This window comes from Lates calcarifer, linkage group LG8 (assembly GCF_001640805.2).
Source record: "Lates calcarifer isolate ASB-BC8 linkage group LG8, TLL_Latcal_v3, whole genome shotgun sequence".
In the NCBI taxonomy this organism is placed as follows: domain Eukaryota; kingdom Metazoa; phylum Chordata; class Actinopteri; family Centropomidae; genus Lates; species Lates calcarifer.
In genome coordinates this window covers 15,938,449-15,955,279 of record NC_066840.1, presented here as the reverse complement: position 1 = coordinate 15,955,279, position 16,831 = coordinate 15,938,449, and the positions used below count along the sequence as shown (strand labels likewise).

The 16,831-nt window shown below is 40.1% G+C and overlaps 2 protein-coding genes across 2 annotated transcripts; both read left to right on the top strand.

The window, feature by feature from the left end:
* Nucleotides 1-265: 265 nt before the first annotated feature.
* Nucleotides 266-3,939, top strand: vgll1 (vestigial like family member 1). Its single transcript, XM_018660160.2, is given in 5 exon segments — nucleotides 266-505; nucleotides 997-1,199; nucleotides 1,302-1,488; nucleotides 1,490-1,665; nucleotides 2,384-3,939. Coding segments are annotated over 4 exon segments (591 nt in total). The 5' UTR covers nucleotides 266-505; nucleotides 997-1,009; the 3' UTR covers nucleotides 2,422-3,939.
* Nucleotides 3,940-8,673: 4,734 nt separating this feature from the next.
* Nucleotides 8,674-15,251, top strand: tmtops3a (teleost multiple tissue opsin 3a). The gene is given in 5 exon segments (XM_051072465.1): nucleotides 8,674-9,387; nucleotides 10,716-11,044; nucleotides 13,762-13,995; nucleotides 14,570-14,626; nucleotides 14,628-15,251. Coding segments are annotated over 5 exon segments (1,161 nt in total). The 5' UTR covers nucleotides 8,674-9,014; the 3' UTR covers nucleotides 14,796-15,251.
* The last annotated feature ends 1,580 nt before the right edge of the window (nucleotides 15,252-16,831 follow it).

Below are 16,831 nucleotides of genomic sequence, written 5' to 3'. Positions count from 1 at the left end.
TATACTGTCTCACAGCTCAAGAGGTTTTACTTTATGTTATTATATCCATGATGTTGATTTTTTTTTTTTTAATTTAATATGACACTAGCCTCATACACCTGCAGACATCTCACCAGCAAATAACTTTACAGCTACAGTTAAACTGTCTTCAACTTCTTGACACTATGGCTGAGGAATGTTATAATAAGGTGGCGTTCAGGTTCTGGAGGAACTCGCTGGATGGCATTTTGTTCATAGCTGTGAAGCACCACACGCCCTCCCAGTCTAAGACATCGAGTACGTCTGCAGGATCTGTAGTAGCGAAAAATGTTTTGTCTGTAGCTTAGAGGAAGAGAGGGAAGGTGACCGATGGTGGTTCTTCGAATCTAATCAATGACTCTGATGTTTAAGCTGAAACCAGGTGACATTTTTTCCAACTATTTTGACTGCTGCTCACCTTTACTTTGATCAACCAGTCAATGCCAGGACTCACTCCCTGGTCATCTTTGGTCAATCATCAGGGCAGGTAAGGGAAGTGCGTTACTTCAAAATTAAATGTGTATGGAAAAAATGATGATGGAATTATCAGACGTTCATTGAGGTTATATACAATATTTTATTTGCTATCACTTCTACGTGACTACGTGTTCACTACTGTTCAAGCACAAATGTTGATGTAATCCTTGAACAGCTTATTGTACAAATTCACTTGCCATTATGGAGACTGTCATGCACTGTGAGTACAAGATGTTACCAAAAGACACAATTTCTATGGCCATAAGATTTTCTAAAGTGAAAGGTTATTGACTTTTATGTTTGGACATTTCATGGGAAACTAATCAGAGTGCCTCAAAGGCAGTCAGCAGTCCATGACATGAATCATCCAGGACAAGTTAAGTGTAAAAAGTGCTTCTGATAAACAGATAAGGAGGGAGTCAACTCCACTTAAGAAGAGTTCAGTTTGACGTGCCTTTTCAACAGTAAGTTGACATGATCTTGTTTTGTCTCTGTTTTCAGTCACCACTGACCCATGGAGGACAGAACAGAAAGTCCGAGAGCTGTGAAGGTGGAGGAGCATTCTCAGTGTGTCATCCTGACTTATTTCCAGGGAGACATCAACAGCATGGTGGATGCTCACTTCACACGAGCTCTAGGTAAAAACTGCAAGGCCAAGGCTCCGGCAGCAAAGGCAAAGAAACTACGTAAAACTATTAAATCAGGTAAGCACATAAAATCAACAGCTTGTGACCTACCTGACTACAAACAAGACAATCAACCCCATCCATCCTCACTGCATGGCTTCTTTCTCTATTCGCCTGCAGAAGACACCAGCACCTGTCAGGGCAGTGCCCTTGACTCTTACACAGAGTCACAGGCCCCTCCTTTAGCAGGACGTCTCCTTGCCTTCGGCCCCGCAGACGATGCCCCTGGCTCATGGCACTCAGCTCGCCACCAGGGCAGGAGAGGGCCCGGGTTTGCCATCTATCGCATATCACCCCCTGTCCCAAGAAGGGCTGAGCCTCACTGGACAGCAATACGCCACGTCCCTACTCAACCTGCTGCACAGTGACCGGGGTGAGATGGGACCCGGCATAGCCTCCAGCTCCAAGCCAGAACTGCTTCCCAGCTGGACGATGCCTCAAGGGTTCAGAGAGTCTGTAGACCCTGCTGTAGCATTTGAACCTGGTAAGTCTGCAGCTACAATACAGCATCTTAGAAAAGCTTTTCAGTCAGTGAGATAAAAATACCTGCACCTCAGATAAATAAACTGATAACACTTTGTCCTATGTGGCTCTGTGGGAGATTTCCAAATCCCAAATAAATTATTATTATAAACAAGTTGCATGATGGGAAGTGTAGATTTCAGCATTTTTGGATGTTACTGGAACACAGCATGAACTCCTAATCAGTAGCTACATGGCACGTAACCCGTGTTACTTCCTTATTATGCACCTGTGTGTTTCTATTTTTATGAAAGTACAGGAAATTCATTAGTCATTACTCAACTGAGTTTTTCCAGAGCACATTAACATTAACATTCATGTTCATTTGTTGGTCATGATGCATACCTACAGAGCAGGCGTAATGCACTACCTCTTCACTTAAAAGCAACAATTAAGCACCTGACTTTGAGTTAATCAATAATAGAAGTAAAAAGTATGAAGTATGAGGGTTTACAGATCATTACACAACCTATCATTAACTAATCCTATCTGGTGTTCTTTAGGGACTATGTGTTAGGGATGTGTTTATTAGTTCCAGACTTCCTCATTCCTTGGCAAATGCTCAGAAATTTGTCTGTGTTGTTCTAAGACATGCCACTGTTTGAAAAAGATACAGTCTTATTCATGTACAGCCATTAGAGCTGGATAGAAGTCATTATGTTTTGTCTCCTTTCTGTCAGAGCGGCGTCTGGACAAGAAGGATTTGTACTGGTACTGAAGAGAGTGACTGGAGCAGCAGAGATAGAGAACGGCTTCAACTACACAACATACATTTAAAACAGATGCCTTTCTGTTCATTTGGGTGGCTGTCAGCCGTTTTACTCGTCCAACAGGCCTCTTGACTGTCATCTGAGAAGAGACTGCAGCGCTTCCATTCCCTTACTCTCTCCATTTCTCAGTGATATGAGCTCAGTACGTCAGCATGTACCAACTGGAACAACCTTTCTAAAAGGGAACACTCTCTGACAAACCTGTTCTTCAACTCTGACATTCCTCTAGTAGATCTCTGAGCACTGTATATGTTGTTGCTCCCTTTGCGGTGGAGTTGGATGAAGGGCATTTTCTTGTGCCTATCAGGCACTTATCTTAATGGGCCTACACCAGTAAATGGACCAGTATTACATTACAACATTGTGAGCCTCTTGAGTGTATAAATATTGATGTTAATATCTGTCTGTAGTTGACCTGGAGGAGTTTTAGTCGTTGATTTTAGTGATGAAGAATAGTGATGTAATGTTAATGACTTGTTTTCTGTCATCTTAAATTTAAGCTAATCTTTGAAAAGTGTTGTGTACTGTACAAAAATGGAATCATACTCAAACTTAAAAAAAAGAGTAAAAAGTAAAAACTGTATGAAGTGAAATGCTATCAAATACCATACTGTCAGTGGCTTTGTATAGTAATGAGCGTCAGAGAGCAATCCACTATTGTCATTATTAGGTGTCACTATTGTTCAAGTGAACAATAGTGACACCTAATGGCAAGATTGATACCACAATCTAAATGATGTACTGTATACGATGTTTGATGTACAAAGACATAAAAGACATATGATGACTGATGGAAAATAACTACCATTTACTCAAGTACAATTTTGACAGACTTCCACTTTATGCTACATTATTCTTCGATTCTACCATATTTCAAAGGGAAATAGCACATATTTTATATCACTGCATTTTATTGACAGCTATATTTATAGTTACATTTTAGATTAAGATTTAACATCACAAAACACTCTTTAAAATACACATTAAAATGGAGAAAACTATCCAACAGTGCAAAATAGTTCAATTAGCTTCAGCTCACCCAACTACAACAATACAGTAGCACTCAAATAATAATGATCAACAAATGGTTATTCTCCTCAATGAATAATTTTTTGATACTTTGAAGTACATTTAGTCACTGATACTTTCATACTTTTAGACTATAAAATTGATGAATGCAGGGCTTTTACTTGTAATGGAGCAGTGTAGTGTTTTATCCAAACTTTTTCTCAGGTAAATAATTTTAATACTTCCTTTACTTATTGAGAATGTGGAAATCCTAGGGGTTCAGTGATAAATAAATAAATAAATTACACGTTGCCAAGTGCCTTGATCAGAGTGAACCGACAGCCAATCACACCCTGTAACTGGCTATGCTTAATTAACAAAGAGTTGATCAAAAATGGCATTGGGAAATAGAAATAATTTTTGTTTTTAAAATAAAAACTGATGCAATTAAACTAAAAGCACGGTTCTCTGGGTCTCTTTAATTGACAGTCAAGTTTTCCTCCCACACTCAACCCAGGAACAGGTGTAAATTTGTTTTCTTACTGCTGAACAGAGATCTGCTGCTGTGTGGAGTCTAATGAGTGAACTCACCAGAGCTACATTAGAGTGCAGCACAAACAGTGAATTCCTAAATGACACAGAAAGTGTCAGGCTTCAAGCTTCAATGTGTGAGTACACACATTGCACATCCTCAGCTCTATTCACCTGTTTGTGATTTTATCTTTTTACACATCCACCTGACCTGTTTCATTCAGATGGTGCAATAGCCTAATCAAAACTGGGGCCACTACAGTGGCTGTATTGAATTAGAAGTTTAGAGGTCTCTCTTCATTATTGGGACATATTCACACTTTGGGTTTGTTTGTTTGTTTCAATACAAGCTTTACCTGAGACTTTGTGAGGAGGTTTATTAAAGTTTTACACCTAGATGACACTTTTTGAAACGTGTTAATATTTGGAAGTAGACAGAAATTTACTATGAAGTTAACTTGAGGAAGTTACACATCTTGTTAGCATGGTGCTAACAAGACTAATGGCCTACATCCATGTTACAGATGGAGCTGTGTGAGGCTGTAGCTAGGCTGAGTACTACTTTGAGCTTAATGCTACAATTAGCATTCTCACATGTTGACAATGACAATGATAGCATGCTGATGTTTAGCTGGCATGATGTTCACCATCTTATTTTAGCATATGAGCATGCTAACATATTTTAATTAGCAGTAAACACAAGTTACAGCTGATGTAATTAGTTTTGTAAGTATCACACAAACTGATATTTTGACAAACCAATAGTTGTTGAATCATTTAATTCAAAACCACAGATGTTAGTCTCATTGTGGTGCAAGAGGAAGTGGCAAGTTGGATCACAGAACTCCATGTCTGGGCACCATGAATATCGGTCTAAAATTTTCAGCCAATCCAAGCAATAGCAGTTGAGATGTTTTAGTCTGGATCAAAGTGGTGAACTATTTTCCATCCCTAGAAGCATGCCCAAGTATGGCCATTGCAAAGCTGAAATTCATGTGCTTGAAAAGAAAGATTTAAATACTTCATGTCTGAGTTCCTCACACTGTTGGTAATTATCTAAAAACAAGGGACAATAAAAGCTTTGTTTTCACATTGGACTGGATTTGTTCCTTCTTATCCATTTCCAGTCATAATGAAACTGAGATTATCCATCTGCAACACATCATAAGTCAGATATGTTCAATGTTAGCTCAACAATTTGCTCTTTTTAATTGTCAGTCAGGAGACATGATGACAATATCCACATCTAACTGCAGACACCATTCATGACCACAGATGGGGGTGTATCTGTCTCCACATGATGAGGGGGGATTATAGATGGTGCTGTGCTAATATCAGTTTTTCCCATCTGGTATTGCATAAACCATGGTTGGGTTACCCAACTGGCTCACTGGGCAGTGTTCCTGAGGGCTTATGGACCCCCAAGCCAAGTGTAGGCATTTCATGTGACTGTGCACTGTGCCCAGGGATCCAACATCTCATAATCAGGCTAAAGCGTCAAACTATGCCTGTATTAAAAATGGGACAGTGCCAGTGCGTGGAAATATCTTAGCCTGTTGTCACTGATGAACAGTCACATAACACATTTGTTGGCAATAATTGTGCACAAAAGCATATGTGCATGATGCCTACACAGTCTATATATAGACTTCTTATATATAACCAGTTGTCAGTTTATTAGGCACACCTAGCTAAAATGAGTGCAGTCTGATATTGTAATTAATCCTTTCTTAAGGGAGGATTAATGTTCAGTTTTATATAAAAAAAAAAAAAAAACTGTCTCAGAGAGGTCATGTTGGAGGATGTAGTTTCTGTCATTTATCCTGCCCTCATGGTCATACATGAGGTGGACAAAAGTGTATTATCTGAGTTTAGATAATGACCTGCTGCTTGCTTTTTATATGTAGTGGCCTTGAACACAATGTTTGAAAGACAGTATGGAAGTTTAGAGTATAATCATTATTGAAGCATACTGCATTCACAAAGTATGTCATAATTATGACTTAGGGTCTTATAATTATGAGATGAGATGCTGATCTGGTAATTATGAGAAAAGGTTATGGTGATTATCAATCATGGTCTTTTGAGAGGACACTATCTGGTTCAGTTCACTTTTGTTTCCTCCTTGGTTTGAGACAGTGAGAGATATCAATATCACTGAGTAATATGAATGTTATAATTGTTTGGAGAGTTTCCTATATATATATTTAATGAATAGAAGTTTAAATATTAATATGTTAAAGAAATATTTTACATTAAATGTTAAATATGAGATCTTTTCTTGTATTGATGAGATAGTAAGTCATAATTACAAGATAAGGGCTACATTTTTCCTCTTTTGTGAATGCCATGCATGGTCTCAGTGTTTGCGCAGTAATTTCACCAAAAGAGTTAGCTTACATTACTTATTTCACTTAATGTTTCCTAGCCTTTAAATGCCTCTGTTATTCAGAAACCATCTTGCAAGTATATGTACATGACAGGACAAACTAGCCAAGAGTTTCAATGATGTCACTATTATGGTAATGTGTCATTTGACCACACTGGAAACTTACTGAAGATGGTATTTAACACACTGTAGTCATCAAGACATTACAATTACTAGGCATAATCAACATGAAGCAGGACTTATTTTCTGCTGAATCCCATCATGCCGACATTATTCAGACCTGGCTCAGATAATGTAAGCTTGACAAAACAATCCAGTGATAAAATCTCACTCAGTAGCTGTGCCATAACACTGTCTTTTTAGGTATTCTGTTGGTATTTGGATGAAATTGCTTAATCCTCACAGTCCTTTAATTATTAATTGATCTCTCCACTTTCTAACCTTTCCCTCAGTATCAGCCAATCATTTTCTATTGATTTGCTCTCTATGTCCACCCACCTCTGAAAATATTTTATCTGTCCTTTGTACAAAAATAGCTCAAGAACAGTGGGCTGTTTTGGTATTTCTACCAAGTGTTGCAGATAGCTGTTCTTATTGTATCTCCTTCTTAAATTGGTGTGTATTCTGAACTAGTTTGTTCTTGTTGGAAATGTGGAGGAAAATCCTTCAGGTGGACTTTGTCTTCAGAGGAGATGCAGCTCAATCCCTCTAATATTTCACTCTATGATTTTTTATGGTATGAGCTAACCTTGCATTTAAAGAACTCTTATTCAGTGCACACACTGCAACATTCCTCATCACATCCTCCAAAATGTATGTATGTATGATTCTCAGGTTACCTGCTAACACATTAAATCAGAGTTACATCAGCTGTAGCTGTCCGTTGGGTCCCTGAACAGTCTTTGATTCCTCATTTGACTTTATTTGAAACACGCAGCTCCTAAAGCTTAACTTGACAGCGTCATAGAAGTAATGTGAAAAAAAAAAAAAATCAGGACACTGTCATCCTTGACTGATCAGAGTCACAATGTCATTTCTGTTTGTTAAAATCATACGTCATTGTGGCTGACAGAATTTAAAAATGAAAAAAAAAAAAAAAAAGCACACAATTACACACAAGTTACATAAGCAATATTTTGTTTAACAGAATTTCCTTTTTGTTGCTGCACTAATGCAGACATACACTGATACAGATGTAAAAATGAATAGAAAGCGCAGAAGAGTTTTGGTTCAGAGTAAATCTGAACCAAACCTGCAGGCTTCCAATTCAGGATCAGTAAATAAAAGCAGGTGCCCATTAGAGCAACACCTCATTTCTCTTTGCCTTATAGGGCTCACAAGGAGTCAGTGGTGTAACAAAGCCAATATCAGGTGCAAAAAAAGCTGCAGCAGCTATGGATCGAAGGGACTTTGGAAGAAGATTGGCAGCAGGCGTGGAGCAGGAACAGGAGACAATCTGCAGTTCACCAGGAGGCACTCATGGATTCAGCAGCCATTCAGGCTTGAAACCATAATCCCTCTTCCTCCCTTGTGTCCGGCATAATCAGGCTGGTCAATCACTACTGACTATTGACAAGTGATTTCCATTTGTTCATTCTGATTTGAATGATGTAATCCATGGCTGTGAGCATCATGTGTGCTGCATGGCAGATGTCCTCACTGCATTAACGTGCAGTAACATCTGAATTGTACCAATTTAGACTTAGATTTTCTACATGATCTGAAAGATGTTTCTATAAGTTCACACAATCCAGAAATAGATGGGAAGTGGTGGCTGTCTGTAAGGACAATTTGGAAAATGGTTGATGTGATTTAAATAGGATAAAACACACAAAAACATTGGTTAGTTCATTGTATGGGAGACTGTGCAAAAAAGAAAATGCTGATCAGGTGCAAAACTTTCTTTGTTGGTGACTTACTTTGCGCTCAGTTGAACCAACTGTATGCGTCTACACACACACACACACACACACACACAGGAGAAGTCTGGCACAGAAAGCAGCGATGAATATGAAATGCACAGCTTAGCAAAAACCATGAGACCAAAATTTGTACTTCTGAAGCGGAACGCCGGGAGTAATTCTCTCCAGTGTGACTGTAAAAATTATAACTTCATTTTGGATAATCGCTTGATCTGGCCTATATCTGCCGTGAAAAATCCGAAAAACCCAGTGGAAGTCGGTGTAACTGTGCGAATTTGATTCACGTCTGAAAATGAGCTCAGCACAACGCCTTGAAAGGCATTGCATTTGCAGCTTGAAAGCAATAAATTGGTAGATTTATTCTATTTACACAGGCCATTGTGCTCAAAAGGACACATTATAATAACTGAAGAGAGGGTAAGAAAGAAAGGGAAGTGAGTGTTTGTGTGTGGCAGGGAGAAAAGGAGGTGGGGGGTGTTTGCATTTGTTATAAGGGTGCAGGTATAAAGAAGAGCACAGGGCACAGTCAACTCTCCTGACACTCTTATGACTGTGTTATATTGGCCCTCGCAGCGGGCAGAGCTGTTGTACCGGGTCTGTGCAGGACTTCTCGCTGTTTATGTGTGTGTGTGTGTCGGTGTGTGAGTGAGCGTGAGTGTGTGTCCGGCTCCTATGCTCCCCTCTCACTGCTATGGTCGTCCACATACGCGGTTGTAATTTCAGCACCACAGACAGCTCTCTCTCCAGCTCAAACCTCAGCACGGACTCCCCGACGACGTCCCAGAGCCCCGGCGGGCTGAGCCGGACCGGCCACACGGTGGTGGCGGTATGCCTCGGCTTCATCTTAGTGGCGGGTATCCTCAACAACTTCCTGGCTCTGCTCGTTTTCGCGAAGTTTCGCTCCCTCTGGACGCCCATCAATCTCATCCTGTTGAACATCAGCCTGAGCGACATCCTCGTTTGTCTTTTCGGGACACCCTTCAGTTTTGCTGCGAGTCTGCACGGGAGGTGGCTCATCGGAGAGTACGGCTGCAAGTGGTACGGGTTCGCCAATTCCCTCTTTGGTAAGTCACACACGTGCAGTGACAGCAAATATAGAATCTTTTGTCTGTCGTCGACTGTTTTCCACTAACTTGAGTTAAAAGTTGATGAATTCAGAAAGTTTAAAGTTAGACATGGCATTACTGATGATTTAGTCATAGGCAGATATGGAAGAAGAGGTTCTATCGTCTAAAATCTCAACGTGCAATGTAAGTAGTACCTGTAGAGTCCATGTAGTGGACAATATGTCTCTCTGAAATGTAGAAGAGTGAATCTGTAAAGCAGCATATTGTGAAAATACTACTACAAGTATTTTAAAATTGAACTTAAGTGCAGTACATTAATACATGTATTTTGCCCAGCTACTTTACACCACTGGTTGAATCAACCAAAAGACAAGGGAGGACATCACAGAAGACAGATTCTTCAGTTTCTTTTAAATGACAATATCATCAGTACATTTGACTGGCTACTTAAGACTATGGTTATTTGAGAAATTAAGACCAAACACAGCTCTGAGATTTACAACACCATGATGAGGAAGACGGTGACATACAGCACTGCTGCAGAAGTGAGGATGATTGATCCAATGTGTCATTTGATGGACTTAGTTTTGCTCCCTTGACCTTTTTTTCCTCTTTTGAATCCTGAACACCACCCCCACCATACTCTACAGTGCACAAACACAGCAGGCCTACAGAGGGCAGATAAGAACTTTAACTAAAGCTTGTTGAAGGTTTTGTGCATCCTGTTTTTGTGCTGGTTGGACAAAAGAAAAACTTGTATAATCTCATTTTACTGATGAGTCACAGCTGACACACACACACACACACACACACACACACACACACACACATTCATGCGCTATTCAATGTGGAGGAAAGATAAACACACAATCTCTCTCACACACACATTCACAAACATCGTTACATGTTAAAGGGCAAATTCAACCTAACTTTGGACCAAGACTTTTTGAATGAGAAGGTCACTTATTTTTTTTAAATTCAACTATTTGTTTACATGGGTGAGGAGTTGTGAATGACAAGATTATACCTTCTCTCTGCTGGCTGACTGGGGGCATTCTGGGAAATGTTTGTGATGATGGTGCTTAATGTCAGGGGTTGAATATCTGCAGCCAAAGTTCATGGTGACCCATCCGCTAACCACAAATTAAACCTCATGGTGGCACTAGAGGAAATTGATCACCAAAGTTTTTAGGATTCAGTGTGTATGAACTACAAATGTGTGTAGGAAATGTCATGGTAATCCATCAAATCATATTTCAATCTGAGCCAAACTGGTGGACCAACTGATACTGACCTGACTGTTTTCTCCTCTCTTTCTTCACAAGGGATTGTGTCCCTGGTGTCTCTGTCCATTCTCTCCTACGAGCGCTACACCACTGTACTGCGTTCCTCCCAGGCTGACATCTCAGACTTCAGGAAAGCCTGGTTCTGTGTCGGAGGCTCCTGGCTCTACTCTCTCTTCTGGACGTTGCCGCCTTTCCTGGGTTGGAGCAGCTACGGGCCAGAGGGACCTGGCACCACGTGTTCCGTCCAGTGGCACCTCCGCTCGCCCACCAGCGTGTCATATGTGTTGTGTCTGTTCATCTTCTGTCTGCTGCTGCCCCTTCTGCTTATGGTCTACTCTTACGGCAGAATCCTTGTTGCAATCAGGAGGGTGAGGGTCACCGATGTTTCACTTGTCCTTCCTTCTCTGCACAGATGGGTAACATATTAAAAGAAATACCAACATAAAATCTCTTAGTAAGGCCACCACCAGCCAGCAGAATAGCTTCAGTGTGCCTCAGTATTGTTTATACAAGCCTCACAAACTCTACCGGAGGGGTGGAATACCATTCTTCTAAAAGATATTGGCATTTTGATGATGGTGGTGGAGAGCTCTGTCTAACACGTTGGACCAAAATCTCCCATAGGCATTCAGTTGGGTTGAAATCTACCGATTGCATATGGTTCACATCATTTTTGCATACATCAAACCAGTTAGTGACCGCATGCCCTATGTATGGAGGCACGGCCATTGTGTTTCTCCACTCAATTTGCAGGTTTTTCCACTGTTGTATTTAATATGGCTGGACACATTGTACGAGCACATTATCTTTGGCATTCTCTGCACTCTCAGCAAACCATACACTCATTTACAAAGGTTCAGTATAAAACACATATGGCACAAACTGCATGTACAGACCTGTAATTTTCTCAGGATAATGTGCTGCCTTTCACCACGTCCATCTGCTCAGCTATGAAGTCTTAATAGCTCTGCTAAAGTGGACTCTGCTGCTTGGGATGTAAGATTGTGGCTCAGAGGTTGACTGATGCCTGTCAAACTCCCACAGACACTTGGTCATGTGTTTTCAAGGTAATTTCAAGCAACATCAAGCCAGATAATCCTAGAAGCCAGAGCTCTGTGTTTACAATCTTACAGTCAATTTATCCAGCAGGAGATAGAAATAGGGAAAATGTCTTCGGGGGAGTGGGTGGCTTCAGAACCCAGCTGTGTTCTTGAGGGCAATGACCCCCCCCCCCTCTGTTTCCAGTGACTCATCCCCACCTCGGTGGGGCTTACATAAACCTGCCAGTCACACAAATAAGTGATAATAAAGGGCTCCCAATTGATGTTGTGTCCCTCCATGCTCTTGGCTGCTACTACTCCTATTAATGAATCACCTAGAAGGTATTTTTAGGTTGTGGAAGCAACCCGTTACTAATGGATACCTGCTATTATGTAAGCACCTCCATCTTTTTTTTTGCCTCTATGCACCTAAGGGAGTCAGACCAGGAGAGCAGAGGAGTCAGGGCTTTGCAGACTTGATTACTGTATTGCTGAATGGGGGGTGGGAGTGGGGGCTCAAACGTGCACTACTCACCCTCCAACTGAGAGCCCTGCCTTAGGCTTTTCTTAGAAATGGAGCAATCAGTGTGTAGAGCCTTCTGGTGGCTTCTCAAAGGTGACTGAAACTGACACGTCAGAGGGAGCGATGACATTTATTCAACAGCATCACGGCGGATCAATCTTGGATTTTTTTTTTCTTCGCATGACAGCATCGCATTTAGATTGAATTCACGATGCTGTCTGTAAAGCTTCTTCTATGAACTCACACACACTTCACAGATTTATTCTTACCTAACTGTGTCTTTTTGAATTGATATTGGACACATTTCCAAACAAAAATATACAATTTTATTCCAAAAGACTCATTTGAAAAATATATATGTATTTCAACTACTGGAGCACAATTCTGTAGTCTTCTTGAGTTTATCTGTCATATTTTAGTCCCTCTGTTGAATTACATCTTAAGTTTTTCTATCAAAATCAGCTGCTACTGTGATTTAACCGAGATGCTTCTCACAGTCTCTCTGTAGGTAATATTTAAAACAGAACACAAGTTCAGCTATGCAGAAATCACTGCTGATTGAACGTTGTCAGAATAGTTATCACATGATAGGAGATCGAGGATACAGAGCAACAGAGGTTATGACCTAATTCTACACAACATGAGGGGTAATTGAGTGTGTGACAGATATGCAGTAACTTGACAGAGAGGGCAGGGTTTTCTCCTCTGGGGGGAGGGTTGGAAGTCTGTGTGTGTGTGTGTGTGTGGGTGGGTGGGTCATCAGGCAGACATTCCTTATTCATTCATGATGCATGGTGATGAGCATCACAGTGGTAATTACACAAGGCGGTGACCACAGAGGTATGAAATCAATACCAAGGAAGTGAGTCGCAGCAGATGAGACACGGCTGTAACCATTTGGCTTATGACATATCTGAGCTAATTTTAGCCCACATGTACAGTACATCAGAGGAAACCAGCAGGACAAATGTAATGAAGCACGGCAGAGTATGTATGTATGGTGCCACACTGCTGCTGGCCAAACTTAAACCATGTAGTATTTTTCTAATGAGTGTTTCTATGGATACTGTAACATCTGAAGTGATCTAATAGATCCAGCAGTCATTCACAGATCACATTGCAAGTCTAATTGTTTTCTAATTGAATTTACACTACCTTGTGACCTTAATACATATTTGACAATAATTGTCAACTGTTATTTTGGCTTGTTATTGCAGAATAGAAAATGTCAACAGGTGGGATCTTTATCAGGTGAGGGAGGAGTGAATTTAGATGCACTGCTGCGTGTGTCTTTTTTAAAAATAATATCACTGGATGGGATCCAAAGACAGAAATTTACAAATGCTACATACACAGTGTGGATTTGATGTAATCAGTAACAGGACAATGTCAGATAATGAATGTAGCAAAAACATGGCAAAGCAAGGAAAACTCAGTATTTAAGTCTGTGATGGGTAAAAATTATTGTCAAAAAAGATTTAACTGCTGTACTTCTTCCTCTCCTCCTTTTTCACGTCTCTAGGTGGGTAAGATCAATCTGCTGGCAGCTCAGCGCAGAGAGCAGCACATTTTGGTGATGGTGCTGTCCATGGTGTCCTGCTACATGCTGTGCTGGATGCCCTACGGCATCATGGCCCTGATGGCTACCTTCGGGCGCCTGGGACTGGTCACTCCCATGGCTAGTGTGGTGCCCTCGGTCCTGGCCAAGTTCAGCACCGTCATCAACCCTGTCATCTACATGTTCTTCAACAACCAGGTGAGAGACCTGGGCAGGGCGGTGACGAATGATGACCCAGTATCCCTGTCTCTGCTGCATTTGCCACTAGATTGAAGTGTGTTTTACATCTGTTGTATATGACTGAATACTCAGCTGTGCTTCTGTGGGACTGAGGATGCAGCTCAGTCTCATCAGTCATTTCTCTCAGTGCCTTTATCACCACTCATCAGGTGCTACAGACAGCACACTAGATGGCATGCTTTCTTTCAAGAGCTCTCCTTCCCTTGTAGCCATTTATGGCCATGACATGTTTCTACTGAGAATACATGACATTTTATCTTGAGGAAACCCTGGCAAAGTGTTTTTATTGTCTAGGTTGCACATAACTATTGCTTAAACAGCATTTCTGTGACTATATTTTAATGTTTAATTAGGTCCTGCTTGACACTGCTGTTTGTTCAAATACTGGTTAAATGAAAACGTTCACTTTTCCAACCAAATTTATCCCAATTTTAACTTTGATTTCTAAATGTCTTTTGAACGGAAAATGACCTAAACTACCAAATCATTGTTTACTGGGAGTGATCATCCTCTATTTTGTGCTTTTACACAGTTTTATAGATGCTTTGTGGCCTTCATAAAGTGCAGCGGGGAACCAAAGTCTGTTCAAAGGAGAGGATCACCCGACACCGAGGACACAGCTTTATGGTTTCTTCCCCATTCACAGACGAGCCTCCCTCAGCTCTGTGCAACCTCAGATCCACAGCAGCTCCAGAAATGCTGCCCTCTGCAGCCGGCACATTGAACGCCACACACTTGTCGTCCACTACACTCCATAAGAGTTTTTGTCATCTTTTTCAGACAGACTGTGAAAGTTAAAACTAATGTGTTTTTTTCTGTGTTTGAATGTCCAGGATCCAAAGTGCAACTAAAAGACACATATTTGCCTTCTATCTCTCAACACCCTGCCATTGATTTTACATATGATGATGAATGTCACAGTCAGCTCTTTAACATTTGAATGTAAACTCAGTGCCATGCAGTTCACCCTCTTACTTAAAAGCTAATTTTACTTGGTCCTGTGTTGAACTTCCAGCACACATGGAAATGCCAGTGTACAGTATATATTTTGAATTTATGCTCTGAAAATATGTTATGTATGTGTTTGACAAGTTTTAGCAGCTCTCAGTTCTCTGAGAGACTCTCTGAGATGTACATATTTTTAAAAATTACAAATCATTGAATGTCTTTCATGCTTTACATAAAAATAAAGTCCAACCCTGCTTATCATTTAGACATCCACGTACAAGTGTCTTTAATTTTGTAACATCCTGTTTTCTTGTCTCTTTTTCCACAATATGGAATATGCTACTTAATGGAGAGAAAAAGGGGTAATTTAACATAAGGGAGACAGAGTATTTATACATATTGTCTGGATGTATAAATACTCGGTATGCATATGTTTACAGCTGAGGGTATTTTTGAACCACTAGGGGAGGCCATGAGCCATTGCAAAAGATGTCTACATGAAACATGCTATTTATATGAACATTGCTGTTGTCTCCCAGCAGCTGCATCACCACAACTATATATATATATATATATGCTGTGTACATAAAAAAAGGAGAAAAGGAAAAATTCAAGTTTAGAGAAATCAATAAACTTTTGTGGATCAGAAATGCTTTCTCTTATATATCCATCCATTTCTAGTTATTGTTATTGTCACTGTACAGCACACATACTGTATTGTACAGTATATTATACATATTGTGTGGTTGTGTGGCATACAGTGTGGTTTAAAAGCACCACCAGTACTGGATTAACTTTTACCAGTAGTGTTACTGTTATTTTTGTATGTGTGTGTATTTGTTTCTGTTTCTTGGGTTATTTACCCAGTATAGCTATTTTTGAGCCTGTGTTAAACACAAGAAACTCATGTTTTACCCTAAAACTATCAATAATTTATTGTTAGTTAAACTAAAATGTTAGCTGTTCAACAGTCTCTGTCTGTATTCAGCTTAACTATCATACGATAATGATGCAGATGTAGTTAACTAAAGTTTTATACAGCACTCTGTGACTAATTGGGTGAACATGCCACATTAGAAATGTTTCACAGTAGCTTCATCAGGATGTGTGGCTACGATGAAAAACATTAGTGGGTCACATCCCAGACAAGGGCGCGACCACAACCAAGCAGAGTTAGATATTCTGTGGTTATTTTCACAGACTACTACCTCGCCACGCATCTGAATAAATTTCTTTCAAGTCAAAGTGAACTGAACTGAATTCAGGAAACATTTAACAGGCTGTACTAATCAGTGGTTTGTCCGATGTATACTTTTTAAAAGGCAAATATAATCTAAAATAGTTAAAACAACATTGTGAAAATTGTGAGAAATGATTGGACATATATTTTCTGAAGTGGTCACTGAGAAATCACATTGATGTTTTATTAAGAGAAATGTCTGGTAAATGTGTTATTTCCTGCTTCTAGTATGACTCTTAAACTCACATCTATTTGCTGCAGCTGCCCTGTCTCAAAAAACGACTACAGCATCAAAACTGAGTGAAAATACCATTGGACATTCAATACATAGGTATTCTGGGTATGCTCTGTGTAATGTCACCTACTTTAAATACTTTTAAGTTATTATACGCAATACTACATTACACTACATATCATAGAAATTTGGTTTTTACTTGCCAAGAACAGAGGTGTTGCCACACTGACAGAAATACTGAGTAATTCAAGGTCACATAGCATTGTGACATCTTACAGAAAGGAAGGATAAAAAAATGCAACAAGGTATCTCACATGTATGCACACATACACACATGCACTCACCAAAGGTCACATCTTCAAGGCTTCAGA